The sequence below is a fragment of the Protopterus annectens genome, chromosome 14.part0, assembly GCF_019279795.1.
Source record: "Protopterus annectens isolate FY-2018-M chromosome 14.part0, PAN1.0, whole genome shotgun sequence".
Lineage (NCBI taxonomy): Eukaryota > Metazoa > Chordata > Ceratodontiformes > Protopteridae > Protopterus > Protopterus annectens.
The window spans coordinates 281,564,561-281,578,079 of NC_056748.1; the positions used below are offsets into that span (position 1 = coordinate 281,564,561).

A 13,519-nucleotide genomic window follows, 5' to 3' on the forward strand; every position below is an offset into this window, starting at 1 on the left:
GTGGTGAAAGAGTTAAAATGTTTGATATAATGATGTTTAATTGATTAATTTATGCTTAATTGATGAATTAAAGCATATATAAAAGAATACTGAAAATGTTAAAGTATGTCCCATTGAAGGCGAACAGCTGAGGTACCAGGACGGAAAGAATAAAGATGGATATAAGCTATTTCTGTGTCTTCCTTTGAACCTTGTGGTGTTTTTGAAGAACTTTGAATTTTGGTTTCCAGTGGTGTATCTTTAGATCCAAGTCAGATGGACCCAGAAGACTCAGATCCAAAGACTCTAAAGCAACCAAAGGCATCAGAGGAGGAGTCTGAAGTGGTGGTGTGGTAGAAGGATGGGCCTTCTGAGTCAAAAAGGTAGGAGCCGGTAACACACCCATCTGGATCTGCACCAAGAGAAACTTTCTCATCAACCTATCCATGTCTTCTTCAGTCAAACTTCTGCAGGAGTGAGACAAAGCCAGGAAACGAGATTTATTATGGCGCCTTTCCATAAATGGAGATGGGACCCTGAAAGGAACTGGATCCATAGATGGAGAATAACGGGTCCTAGGCAAAACAACAAGATCTGACACAGCTGGCTCCAAAGATTTTTTTGGTCGGGTCTGACAATGTCAGATCCATAAACTTCTTTTTCTTCAGATCCGAGGTAGAAAGGGATTGAGATCTCCTTGAATCTGACTTTGTCCTCTTCCAGGACAACCCTGAGGATGGAGTGTAGGAAATAGAAGCAACAGGAGATTTTGATGCCTTGGATTTAAGTTTAGGTGATTGAGCCCCTGAAATAGCTTTTCCAAAAGAAGACGACAACAAACATTTAAGTATCAGTTTGTTCTTTCTGTCCACTAAAGCACGGGGATTAAACTTGTGGCAGATCGAACAGTCTTCTTGCAGGTGCTGCAGATCTAAACAATAAGCACAAAGACTGTGGGGGTTAGAAACATGCAACTTGTGCCCACATTGAGAACAATTTTTGAAGCCAGAAGAGCCCCAGTCAACCATTCTACAATAAAAAAGGAATAAAGCAGAAAGTTTTTTTTTTTTTTTTTTTGGTAGGTTAGAAAGAAAGAAAAGTCGGTATTACCAACAATTGTAAAAAGGAATACACTAACATGTAAAGAAAGGAAGGGATAGATACCAAGGATGGTATTTACAGGACTACAAAAAGTACAAGGGTAAGGGGATTAATAGGAACTAGAAAGATTAAGAAAAGGCAAATATAAAATCTGAAAAGCAAATGCTAGCTTATCTAAAGAAGCGAACGCCAAAACGTCGACAGCTAAACAGTGAAAGCTTAAAATCACTAACGGCCACTTACGCAAATTTTTTCCTAGGGAAAGAATTTGCTTGCCCGTTACTGGGAATTTGCCCTTTCCCCAATGCAGAGTGATCTCAGAGTTGGTATATTTAGTGGGGGGGGGGCACAACCCCCCCACTTTGTTAGGGTTTGGAAGTTTATTTTAATTTGCGATGGCCAAGTGAATTTTCCTCAATGAAAAAATTTGCATAAGTGGCCGTTACCTATTTTAAGCTTTCGCCATTTAGCTGTCGACGGTTCAGCGTTCGACAAGCTAAGCGGTCGAGATTCTAATACAGACACCTTCCTACTAGGCTATGACTGTTGCATTTTGTAATTTAATGTCATTATTACTTACTTAATTGCATTGTAGATATCCTCTAGCATATCCTGATCAAAATCTTTGTCTCCATTCACACCCTTTAGGTTTCTACGAAATTCCTGCATGAATATAAAAAGTTAATCAGTGAAAGAAACAAAAATGGTTTAAGCACAGTAATCTTATGCTGAAAAATTTAAAAAACATGATCTTAAAATAAAATGGATTAGCACAGTAGGAGACTATCAAAAGCTCCAAAGAGTATGTTGCATCAGCATAAACCTGAGTCACCCACACTAACACAATTCATGAACTTTACCAAAGAAATGCACCACTATGACATGTAGTTCAACAGCTTCAGAAAAATATTTTCAATTAACTGTTTCTTATCAAGTTTTGCCAAGGAAGCTCTGTCACTCAACTTTATTTTTCAGCGGCTGGGGAAGAGTGAGTCTCCTCGCTAACAATACAAAAACATGCAGCACTACACTAGTGCATTCTGGAAATTTTGTCAAGCAAATGTAGTGCAAGTCAGTTTTGTAAACAAACTCCCTTCTAAATATGTGAATTATTTATTCATGTCACTACAGTAAACTGGAAGTGAAGTCCACATTTAGTTATCTAGTGCAGTTTCTCATATGTATAAAGAAGCCGTGTTTCGGTGAAGGTCCAAGTAAAAGGTTAACTTGTTCAGTACTGGATTTATGAGAGAGCAGACAGAATGCAGAATAAATAAATAAATATGTAAATCTGATTGCAAATCAACAGTAAAAGATGACTGTAATAAACCAAATTATTGATACTTCAAATGTGTGTATGACTGTTACTGGACGTGGTCTGTTTCTGTACAAAGTGGTATGCTTTTTAATGCAGAGAAACTTAAAATACTTTTCTAATAATTAACGGAAGGTTGACAGAGAGAAAAGGTGGGGGAGGGTCCAATCCATGATCCACTGTTCTTCATCGCCAAACAGCTTAAAACAATAGCAGACAAACACAAAAAAGGAGACACGCTCTGTCAATAACCACTGCAACTTAAACATTTAGTAAAATTTTACTTTTTAAATTTGACAGTACTTTCTTAGTGTTCTCTGATTCCTTTCAGTAGTACTCCATAAAGGCTAATAAAACATACTGCATTAATTAAATTTTAGATCTGTGAAATCAGCAAATGTCTCTTCCTGAAAACAGCAAGATGAACGTTCCTTCTGACAATCAGAGACAAAAATGCTAAGAAGCCCATGATGTACATGTATGAGGAATCTACAACCTCAATTTTTCACACACAGCAGTACTTTTCCACAATCCTGATTCCTGGGAGATATACGTTTTAAAAATCTGCAAATGAAACAGAACAGTTCAATAGCACCAGGCAAGGCAGCACAAGAGCAAAAGCTGGATTTAAATTTTGCACCAAATGCTAGCAGCATCCTAACCATGGATCTTTAAGCAAATATAGGGTGACAGGCCCCTTTTTCAGTAAGCTATGGCACGAGTTGATTGCATTGCAAATTTCTCCGCATGAAGCCGTTTTCAACACTTTAATACCTGAAAAGGTCAGTGACTATGACTAATTTAGTACTCCATTACTTGCTTCAGCTGACATTCTCATTCAAATGTTGTTCGCACAAGTCTTTCACTTGTAAATCAAGAAACAAGCTAAATTGTTACAATTCAAAGCTATACACAATGTTAATTATCAATAAAGCAAACAGCAGCAGACTACAAAATGGGAAATAGCAGAACTAAGAAGAACCCATCATAATGGGCATTATTTTGAGACACTAGTTGGCGTAATGGTAAACGTGTTCGCCTCCCATGCAGAAGGTGCAAGGTTTGATCCTCATGTCTGATAAAAGACTCATTAATTGCAAAGATGTGTTTTCCTTAGATCTGCTAGTTCTCTCCTCTCCTGGACTTTTACTAGCTTATTGGTCTAGCACTTTACCAGACTTCTTGTAGCAATTATTGCAACACACAAAGTTGTTACCAGCATTAATCGTTCTATAAGGAAACCGCTCCAGTAACTTATTATTAGTGCCCACCCCTCCAGGCATGTCTGAAGGTCAGTTACCTGTGCTTTCTCCTATTAACCTGGTGAACTTGGGCATCCTGAGGCAATGCAGCAACTGCCTCATGTACACTGATAATCCTCTTACCTCCCACAACTCAGAATTGCGATAGATGCACTTATATATCCAAACTGGAAGCACACACTCTCCAGCCAAGACCGGAATAGATGGTCAAGAGGAGAAGGTCAACACTTGCACCCCGCCACATGGAAAAAATCGCCCTCCAGAATACACACCAGCACTGCCTTCACATAAAAACACAAACCACACACCCACCTTTGCGGAGGCTCTCAATAAAATCTACCCAAACAGCAGAGGCCTCCAAGGCAAAAACACACTCTATCACACAACACTAATCATGAAACACATAACTCTCCTAAACAGTGTGCCACTCAACCAAAGCCCCTAAGGCAAAACAGCATGCCCAACACACTAGTCTTGTAAGGAGAAAGTAACAGTCAGCTGCCAGGATCCATCACATAACGCATGCACTCAGGTCCCTCAACAACAGGTACAAATATGACTGTCTTTGTACATGTGGGTGTGAATGACCTGAGACGTAGCTCCCTGGACTACATAACGAGAGACATGGAGGAGTTCTCGGATTATGTAGCCCAGGCAGATATGACCCTAGCACTGAGCAGCAACCTACCATCCCCGGAATGATACCACAGTACAAGAAGAAAATGATTGATTTCAACAATTGGCTAAGTTTCTGGTGTCATTCCAAGGGGATCCAGTATCTGTCTGCCTGGGAAGATGTGCTTGACATACCTCGATGCTTTGTCAGAGATGGCCTGCATTTGTCGCTCCTGGGCTTCCGGATACTGGCCAAGGCTCTTGCCACCCCTATATTGCCTTTTTTAGGCTGTGTTCCAAAGACCAAATTACCACCGTAACAGTTACAAACAAATGCAATCTGAGGGTCATGCTCCTCAATGCTAGAAGACAATCTCAAAATGCACTCGCTCGAAGCAATCCTTAAAATGGAGAACATAGACATTTGTGCTGTAAAAGAGACCTGGTTCAAAGCAGCAGAAAACACCCCTGCACTACCAGGCTATAACTCATTCCACACCTTTCAGCCCCAGAACTTGGACCGAAGCTCTAAAGATGGTGGTGTTTCCATATTCATAAAGGATGCATACACCTCCAGACTGGTAGCCCAAAATAACACATCAGAGATACTTCAGGTGCAGCTAACATTGGGTAAGACCAGGATTCAGGTCATAGCCTGCTATAGGTCCCCAACCATGTCCCAAGACTCACACTCCACATTCCTAAGCACCATGGAGAATATTAGGGTCCAACCTAACACTCTCATACTGGGCAACTTCATCTACCCCTCCATTAACTGGGAAAACTACTCATGTACCAATACACTTGCCAAACGTTTCCTGGAATTCATTAATTCCAATGCCCTGGAACCCCACTACAGGTAGCAACATCCTTGACCTGGTCATTACTAACATGGGCGACCGCTGCTCTACACCAATAGTCAACTCTTCCCTGGTTAGATCTGACCACAAATGAATTACCTTGGAAATCCACATCCTCCCACCCCCCCTCCCCCTCACAAAGGTAACCACCATGAAAAATTTCTGCAAAGCTAACTTTGGGCTCCTAAAAACAGAGGAGGCTAACTTCACAGCACATGCAAGTGGAGAATAGTTGCATGACCGCTGAATCATACACCAATGCACTGTACGAACACGTACACAAATGCATGGATCTCACCATACCCAATAGAACCAAGATGCTCTCCTCCAAAAAAAGGAAGCCAATCTGGTGGTCCTCTGCCATAAACAAACTCTACAACAGAAGAAAGAAACTGATGCGGAATAAGGTGAAGTCCCAAGACTGGAAAAACTCCCTTATCAGCCTCAGCAAACAGATGAGATCCCTCATCAAATCCTCTAAAGCTAGCTATGAAAAAAGAATTGCAGCAGATAGTAAAGACAACCACAAGGCCTTCTGTAGTTATGTAAAAAATCTCCATGGCAATACCCAGATTTGATCTGAGCTACTGCACAACAGTACCTGCTATACTGAGCCAACAGATATTGCCAATATACTGGCAAACAGATTCAGTGCCAACTTTAACCCCCCCCCCAAAGGATCAATCACAATACCAGTAGATTCTCAGGCACCCAGTATTACTGCTGCACAGGTTAAAACAGCACTGTCCAAGGCCAAGAATACAGCTTCCATGAGACCTGAGAATATCCCTGGCTGTATTCTATATGAACTACAGAGTGAACTGGCACCACACCTGTGTGCCCTGAACAATCACAGCCTCACCTCAGGCTTTGTCTCTACCGAATAGCGCACTGCTAAAATCATCCCTCTACACAAAGGAGGAGCGACTACAGACCCTGGGAACTATCGCCCCATTAGGCTGACGAGTCTGATATGCAAAGCTATGGAACGCATCATCATGGACCTAATAAACAAGGATATAGGGAATCTCCAAACTCTGGATCCCATGCAGTTTGGTTTTGTGAAGGGTAGATCATGCCTGCTCAACCTGGTCGACGACTTTGAGTCAGTCACCAGAGCTGTGGATGAAGGCAAGATAGTTCATACAGCCAACCTTTATCTGGCCAAGTCCGTTGATACCACTCCCCACTCAGGAATCATAGAAAAACTCACTAAGCTAGGCATCAATCCTTATGTCACTAGGTAGGTTGCAAACTGGCTCACAGATAGAACCCACAGTGTGAAAGTAGGAACTCCAAGTCAAACTGCCGACCAGTCACGAGTGGAGTCCCACAGAGTTCACTCCTGGATCCTTTCCTGTTTGGTATCTACTTCTCTGAAGTCCAGGACAACATGAAGGGATTCTGGCTGACAAAGTTCACAAATGATTGCAAGTTGGGAGCTATTAACTCCCCAAGTGATGTTGATATCCTGCAGAAAGGCCTCACTGAGACCAACGACTTGTGTCAGAACCATGGCCTTAAGTTCAATGCCAAAAAATGTGTCGTCATCCCCTTTGGGAAAAATTGGGTTCCTATGAATTACTACATCGATGGTAGTCCACTGAACACAGAAGACATTATAAGAGATTTAGGAACAAAGGTTGACAGCAACCTCTCTTTTGACCACCACATTGCCACTGTGGTCAGAAAGTCCTTCTATGTGGCACATCTCATTACTAAGGGTTTTGCATCCAGGAAGAAAGAGGTCATTGTCTCCCTCTACTCTTCCTCATTAGGCCAGTCATCGAGTACAATGCCCCATTTGGCATGTAACTCACTAGACACCTGCAACAACTGGACAGGCTGCAGAAGTACCTTGCAAAGATGATCTTAGGCCTTAAACACTTGTCCTATATGGACAGACTCAAAATTTAACTCCAACTATTCTCTGTCTCATATCGCCTACTTAGAGGCGATATCTGCTTGACTTACAAAGCCATGTGTGACCCAGCTCTGTTAGAAATGCTACATCTAAAGAAATACCAATCCCTCTGCACCACATGCTCCAGAGACCTCAACCTCATTACCACAATCAACAGAACATGCTGCAGGGACAGGTTCATAACCCAGAGACTGCCCATGCTATGGAACAGACTTCCCATACATGTCAAACAGAGCACCTCACTGGCCATCTTCAAGAGAAATCTTGATGGGTGGATGGGAAATAGAAAATTCACCCCAGGGATCACTCCAGTGGCTCTACTCAACAGAGGCACTGGGAACTAATGTCGGGTGGCACGATGCCAGGGTAATCCTATGGGCTAGGGTTGTAAAGGCTCCAGGGCCATTAGCCTAGTAACACCTATGAACCTATGCAGCAATAGCAGGCCACACTTCCTAGGTTTGAAGGAATAAAGTACAGTTTTGTACACTTACCGTAAATGTAGATGTTCGAGTGAACTCACTGTTGCAGTCATCATACTTGGGTTATCTGCCTGCACGTAGCCCTCAGTCGGCCTGAATACCAGATTCTTGGGATTTCTGCATCGGATGCTGTCGCCTCTTCCATGACGTCAGGTCGTCAGGGGTATAAAACATGCAGCCGATGCCATTACATCAGTTTTTCTTGCCCTAGATGTCAGGAGCCCCCAAAATAGGAAGCAATTACATAGTGTGGAACACCTCTAGGAAAAAGTGAATACCATAGCCATAAGATATGGCCAAAAAGAGGATAGGTAGAGAGCACAGAAGAGTCAGGGGGCTGGAGGGAGGGTAATCAGGACTGCAACAGTGAATACACTTGGACATCTACATTTATGGTAAGTGTACACAACTGTACTATGTTCTTCATGTTTCACTGTTGCAGTCATCACACTTGGGTTGATTCCCAAAGCTGAGGAAGGGTGGAGGCAGTCAAGTAATAGTATGGCTGGCTAGCAGGCCTTGTAAGACTGCTATGGCAAATCCAGCTCTGGATTTGGAAAAGACAGGTAAGTGGTAATGCTTGGTGAAGGTGTGTACAGATCTCCAGGTTGCAGCTTCCAGGATGTCCCTGGTAGGGACTCCCCTGAGAAATGCTGTAGAGGGTGAGGTAGCCCTAGTGGAATGAGCTCTGATCCCCTATGGGGTAGGTTTTCCATGGTGTTTGTAGCAGAAATGGATGCAGTCTGCTATCCATTTGGAAATGGTTTGCTTTGAAATGGCCTTGCCCTCTGCCCCTGTAGCAAAGCTGACTAGCAGCTGGTCAGATTTTCTGAAAGGCTTAGTCCTGTCAAGGTAGAACCTGCGTTGCCTGTGTACGTAAAAGGAGTGCAGAATCCTTTCCCCTTTATTCTGAGGGTTAGGGAAAAAGGTTGGTACATGGATGGAATGGTTTAGAGCCACACTGGATACCACCTTGGGCATAAAAGATGGGTTATAGTCCTTTGGGAAACTCTGTCAGCATGGGAAATAAAAAGAAGTTATGTACCTACCATAATGTTCCATGTTAGTTGTCTTCTTCTAGCCTTTCTTGTTGGTTGGGTTCGGAGCCGATCTTCGGCTCCGACTCAGCCATCTACTAAAGCTCGAGAGCTATTTACTGGCTCGAGGCCTCCCCATATCCCACAATGCTTGGCCCTAGATACCCAGATCTCGTTTGGCACAGCTAACACCACAGAAAATACAAGGACACCTGCCCATACTACAAGGTTTTCCTACAGTACTAAGACAGAGGAGGACATAACCAAGATAAGACTCAGCCAGAGGAAGAAGGCCTCAAAAAGGGACTCTTCTCGGTCTGTCCAGGCTAGGGGGATGGAGGGTGGGATGCAAGAAAGAAGGCGAGAAGAAGACAACTAACATGGAACATTATGGTAGGTACATAACTTCTTAGTGTTACGTTGTCTGTCTCGCCTTCATTCTTGCTGGTTGGGACAGCGTCCTTAGCACCTTAGTCCTGGGTGGCTCATCGGAACAGACTCTTGAGCACAGTGGAACCAAAAGCAGCTCTACTCCTAGAGGCCATATCCAACTTATAATGTGAAATGAAAGTATGAGGAGTGGCCCATGTGGCTGCGGCACAAATAGATTCCATAGGTAGTCTTGCTTGAAAAGTTACCAAAGTAGCTAACGCTCTGGTGGAATGACCTTTGGGTTTAGTAGGGAGTTCTTTATGTCTCAGCTGATAAATCAAGGTAATATTAGAGGACAACCACCTGGATAAGGTTACTTTAGAAACTGGCAGGCCCTGTTTGCCCTCAGCATAGGACAGGAAGAGTTGGTCTGACTTCCTTGTTTGCTTAGTCCTATCCAAATAAAAACATAATTGCTTATGAATGTCCAACTGGTGAAACTTTTGTTCAGCTTTGTTTGAATAGTTAGGAAAAAAGACAGGTAGATCAACAGCCTGATTCAGATTTGTTTCGGAAGGTATCTTGGGCAGAAATTAAGGATTAGTCCTGAGTGAAACTCTATCCTTATGAAACACAAGGTAAGGAGGACAAATACAGAGGGGTTGAAGTTCCGAAACTCTCCTAGCTGAGGTGATGGCTACTAAAAAGAGAGTCTTCCAGGACAGCAATTTTAAGGAATAGGAAGCCGCAGGTTCAAAAGGGGTGAGAATCAAGGAAGCTCATATCAAGTTCGAGTCCCATGGAGGCGGGGGATCTCTGACCAGTGGCCTAAGCAAAATAGTCCCTTTAAGAAAGGCCTTACAAAGTTTGTGGGACATGATGCTGGTTTCTGACAGGCCAGTGTGGAAATTTGCAATAGCAGCTAATTGGATCGTAATGGTGGCAGACGAGGAACCAGCTTGAAAGAGTTCTGCTAAAAAATCTAGAACGTGATGGACAGGGGCTGTAAAGGGGTCTATGTTCCTAGCCTCTGCCCAGAAAGAGAAACGTTTCCACTTACTAGCATAAGTCTTCCTGGTGGTAGATTTGTGCATAGAAAGGATGATTTCACGCAAAGGCTGAGAAATATGTGGAAGCCTGGCTAAGGTTGGAAGTGGAGCAACCAAGCTGTGAGGTCGAGAGACTGAAGGGATTGGTGCAGCCCGCCTGACTGATGGACCAAGAGGTCTGGCACTGGGTCCAGATTCCAAGGCTGCTCCAGTAGGTGATGATGCAGGAACGGGAACCAAATTTGTCGAGGCCAGTAAGGGGCAATGAGTATCATCCTGGACCCTAATGCGGTCGCCTTCTGAATTAGTTTGGGAATTAGGGGAAAAGGTGGGAATGCATAGAGAAGGCCCAGGGGCCAATCGTGAATGAGAGAGTCTCTGGGGGAGTGCCCGGGAAGGGGTAAGAGAGTGAAGAAATTGTCGCACTTGCTGTTGAGAGGAGTTGCGAAAAGGTCGCAAGGTTGAACCCCATCTGCGGAAAATTTTGTCTGCTACTGACTGATTGAGAGACCACTCGTGAGGCATGAAAATAGCTCTGCTTAGCCTGTCCGCTATGACGTTGGACTTCCCGGGGATGTGCATTGCTATGAAACCGTTGAGAGGAAATCTCCCACTGCCAGAGGCTGAGTGCTTCTCGACATAAGGGATAGACTTGGTTCCGCCCTGCTTGTTGATGTACCACACTACAGACATATTGTCTGTTTGAATTGCAATAGTCCTGGTGGGAAGAGAGTCCTGAAGAGCTTGCAACGCTAAAAGCGCCGCTCTCATCTCCAAGACGTTTATGTGCAGGTGATACTCTAGAGGTTGCCAAGTGCCCTGGACAGTCCTGCCCTGAAAATGCCCCCCCCCCCCCAATCAGGGAAGCATCCATGGTCACCTTGGCAACAGGAGGAGGAAGAACAATCTGCCCTGGAGTACTAGAGGGGAGACCATCCACCACGCCAGGTGGTCTTTGCATGATTGAGTGATTATTATCTTGTGAGACATCGGAAGTTGTTGAAAAGACCATTGGGTAAAAAGCATCCACTGAAGAATCCTCATGTAAAAACGAGCCAGGGGAACTAGTATGATTGCTGCTGCCATGAGATCCAACGTTTTTAGTACAAATCTGGCCTGAATCCTTTTGCACTGTAGTAAGACCTGCACATGTCGGCGAATGTCTGACACTCTGTCTAGAGGACGTTTTGCAGGCAGATCTTTTGTATTTAATCTTGCGCCGATAAAGGTTATAGAGTGACACGGCGACAATGCAGACTTTTCAAAATTTATTGAGATACCTAGCTCGGAGCAAGTTTGGATGGTATAATCCCTGGCTCGCAGTAGCTGATGCCTGGTGGAAGCAGTAAGGAGACAGTCGTCTAGATATGGAAAAACCTGGAATCCTCGCCGTCTCAGGTGAGCCGTAACCACTGCCATGCATTTGGTGAACACCCTGAGGGCTGTGGTGAGACCAAAGGGCAGGGCTCTGAAATGATAGTGACTGGCTCCCAGCCGGAAGTGGAGAAACCTTCTGGAGCGCCGGTCCATTTTGATATGGTAGTACGCATCCTGAAGGTCTATGGAGCACATCCAATTGTCCTGACCCAAAAAGGGTAGAATGGACCGAAGCGTGACCATCCGGAACTTTGTTCTTTGAACAGATTGTTTAACCTGCTGAGATCCAAAATGGGTCTCCAGTCCCGTCTTTTTTGGTACCAAAAAGAACTTGGAGTAAATTCCGGATTCTTGCTGATCTGCTGGGACTGGCTGGAAGGCCTGTTTTTCTAACAGTTTTGAAATTTCTGGCACTGCTTGTTCCCTTAGACCGGGTGGAACACCTGGAAGGGACTTGGTTGTTTGTACAGGGGTGTGGACAAAGGGGATTTTCTAACCCTCGGATATGATAGACCGTACCCATTTGTCTTGTGTGAGGAGTTGCCAGGCTTCTGGGTACACTGACAATCTTCCCCCGACTGCCTCCAAAAGTGGACAGTCGGGCAGCCCCTCAGGGGTGCTGGAAGGGTTTGTCAGAGAAAGATTCTCTGCTACCCTGACTTTGCGGACCCCCTCTGCCCCTCGGACGGTGTCTATTATTGTTCCCTCCCCTGCCCCTGGAGGAAACTCACCATGTGTGTCAGGCACGACTCCCTGGGGTTTCCGAAACCACATTTTCCCACTCTTCTGACCCTTGGGGTATGGTCTAGAGGTAGTAGAAAAACGGACTCCCACGGCAGAGAGAGTCTTGCCTTCCTGCTCACACCTGGTAAGGGTATCCTTCACCTGTGGTCCAAACAGAGCCGAACCATCAATGGGGGTATTGGTGAAGGACGCCTTAAAGGGGTCAGCAAAGTTACATAACCGCATCCAGGCATGTCTTCTCAAAGCCACGCCTGTACCTGCAGCCCTACTCGCCCCATCGGCTGCATAAGAAATGAGCCGCATGGAGGAGTTGACGATTGAGTTAAGGGTCGCCAGCTAGGAGTTCTTATCTTATCTTGAGCCCCCGCAGCTGATGGATCCTGAAGGGTATCACCCAGTTCCTTGAGAAGATCCCTTTGAAGGCGGGTGAAGTGGCACAGATAATTCAGCGAACGCATGGAAAAGGTCGCTGAGCAAAACATCCGCTTCCCATACCTGTCCCTTGTCCTAGACTCTTTATTACGTGGATGGACAGGCACTAAAGGGTCAGCCAACTCCTTCTTCGTGGCTGCTGCAACCACCATGGCATCAACGGGGACACCTTTTGTCAAAAATTGTTTGTTGGGTGGGGCTGTAATGAACTTAGTGGGCCTGCGGGGAGTTGGTTCCACTGTGTCCGTGGCTGACCACGCCCTTCGAGCCACTACTTCCATCAGCGGGTCGAAGGGTGGAGACACGCAGGAGGTGGAAGGGTGAGAACCAAACGCGTCCAGGTATACCGACTCATCCTCGGAAGGGTTAAGGGCAGGCCAGTTCCCCCTCTGCTTAAGAATCTCTAGGATGTCTGAAAAAGATACATCCTCAGAGGGGGATCTTGGGGACCCTTCTAAATCCTCCAAGTCTGTATCAGACGTGACTGACTCAGGGGGGGGGGGGGGTCGACATGTTTCCTCTTACATTTTCTCTTCCAAGGGGGCTCCACTGAATGATCAGGGGAGGCCTCGGAAGAGGAAGATACGCCCAATGGGGTGACCTGGAGTGTCTGTTCTCCACGCTTGGGGTCAGAAGGGTGAGCAGAGACCGATGCAGGCACCATTGGGGGAGGAGCCGACGGGGCCGATCGAGGAGCCGACTCAGGAGTCAGCACGCCCCTCATGACCTCGAAGGCGCCCATTATCAGGCAGAGCAGAAGGTCCCCACTCCGAAGAGATATGAACCCCTCCCAGCACCCAGAGGGATGGCTCCGAGGCCGATGTCGGAGCCGAGCTCACCTGCACCGAAGCCCCGAGAGGGAAAACGGGGTCGGACAAGGGTCTGATGCCACTCGCCCCCCTCGGAGCTGACGAGGGAGTCTCGGCGCCCAGATCCCTCCAAGGAAGGAACCAAGGAAGAGTTCAGAGCC

General features: G+C 45.4%; 1 protein-coding gene across 5 annotated transcripts in view; it reads right to left on the minus strand.

Annotated features, from left to right (window-relative positions):
* GBF1 (golgi brefeldin A resistant guanine nucleotide exchange factor 1) overlaps window positions 1–13,519 on the minus strand; it is a 4,751,435-nt gene that overhangs the window by 1,676,669 nt on the left and 3,061,247 nt on the right. For all 5 annotated transcript variants that reach the window (XM_044055999.1, XM_044056000.1, XM_044055998.1 and 2 more), the window contains one exon: window positions 1,661–1,743. In XM_044055999.1, the coding sequence (XP_043911934.1) occupies window positions 1,661–1,743 (83 nt within the window). The remainder of the gene's footprint in view (window positions 1–1,660; window positions 1,744–13,519) is intronic.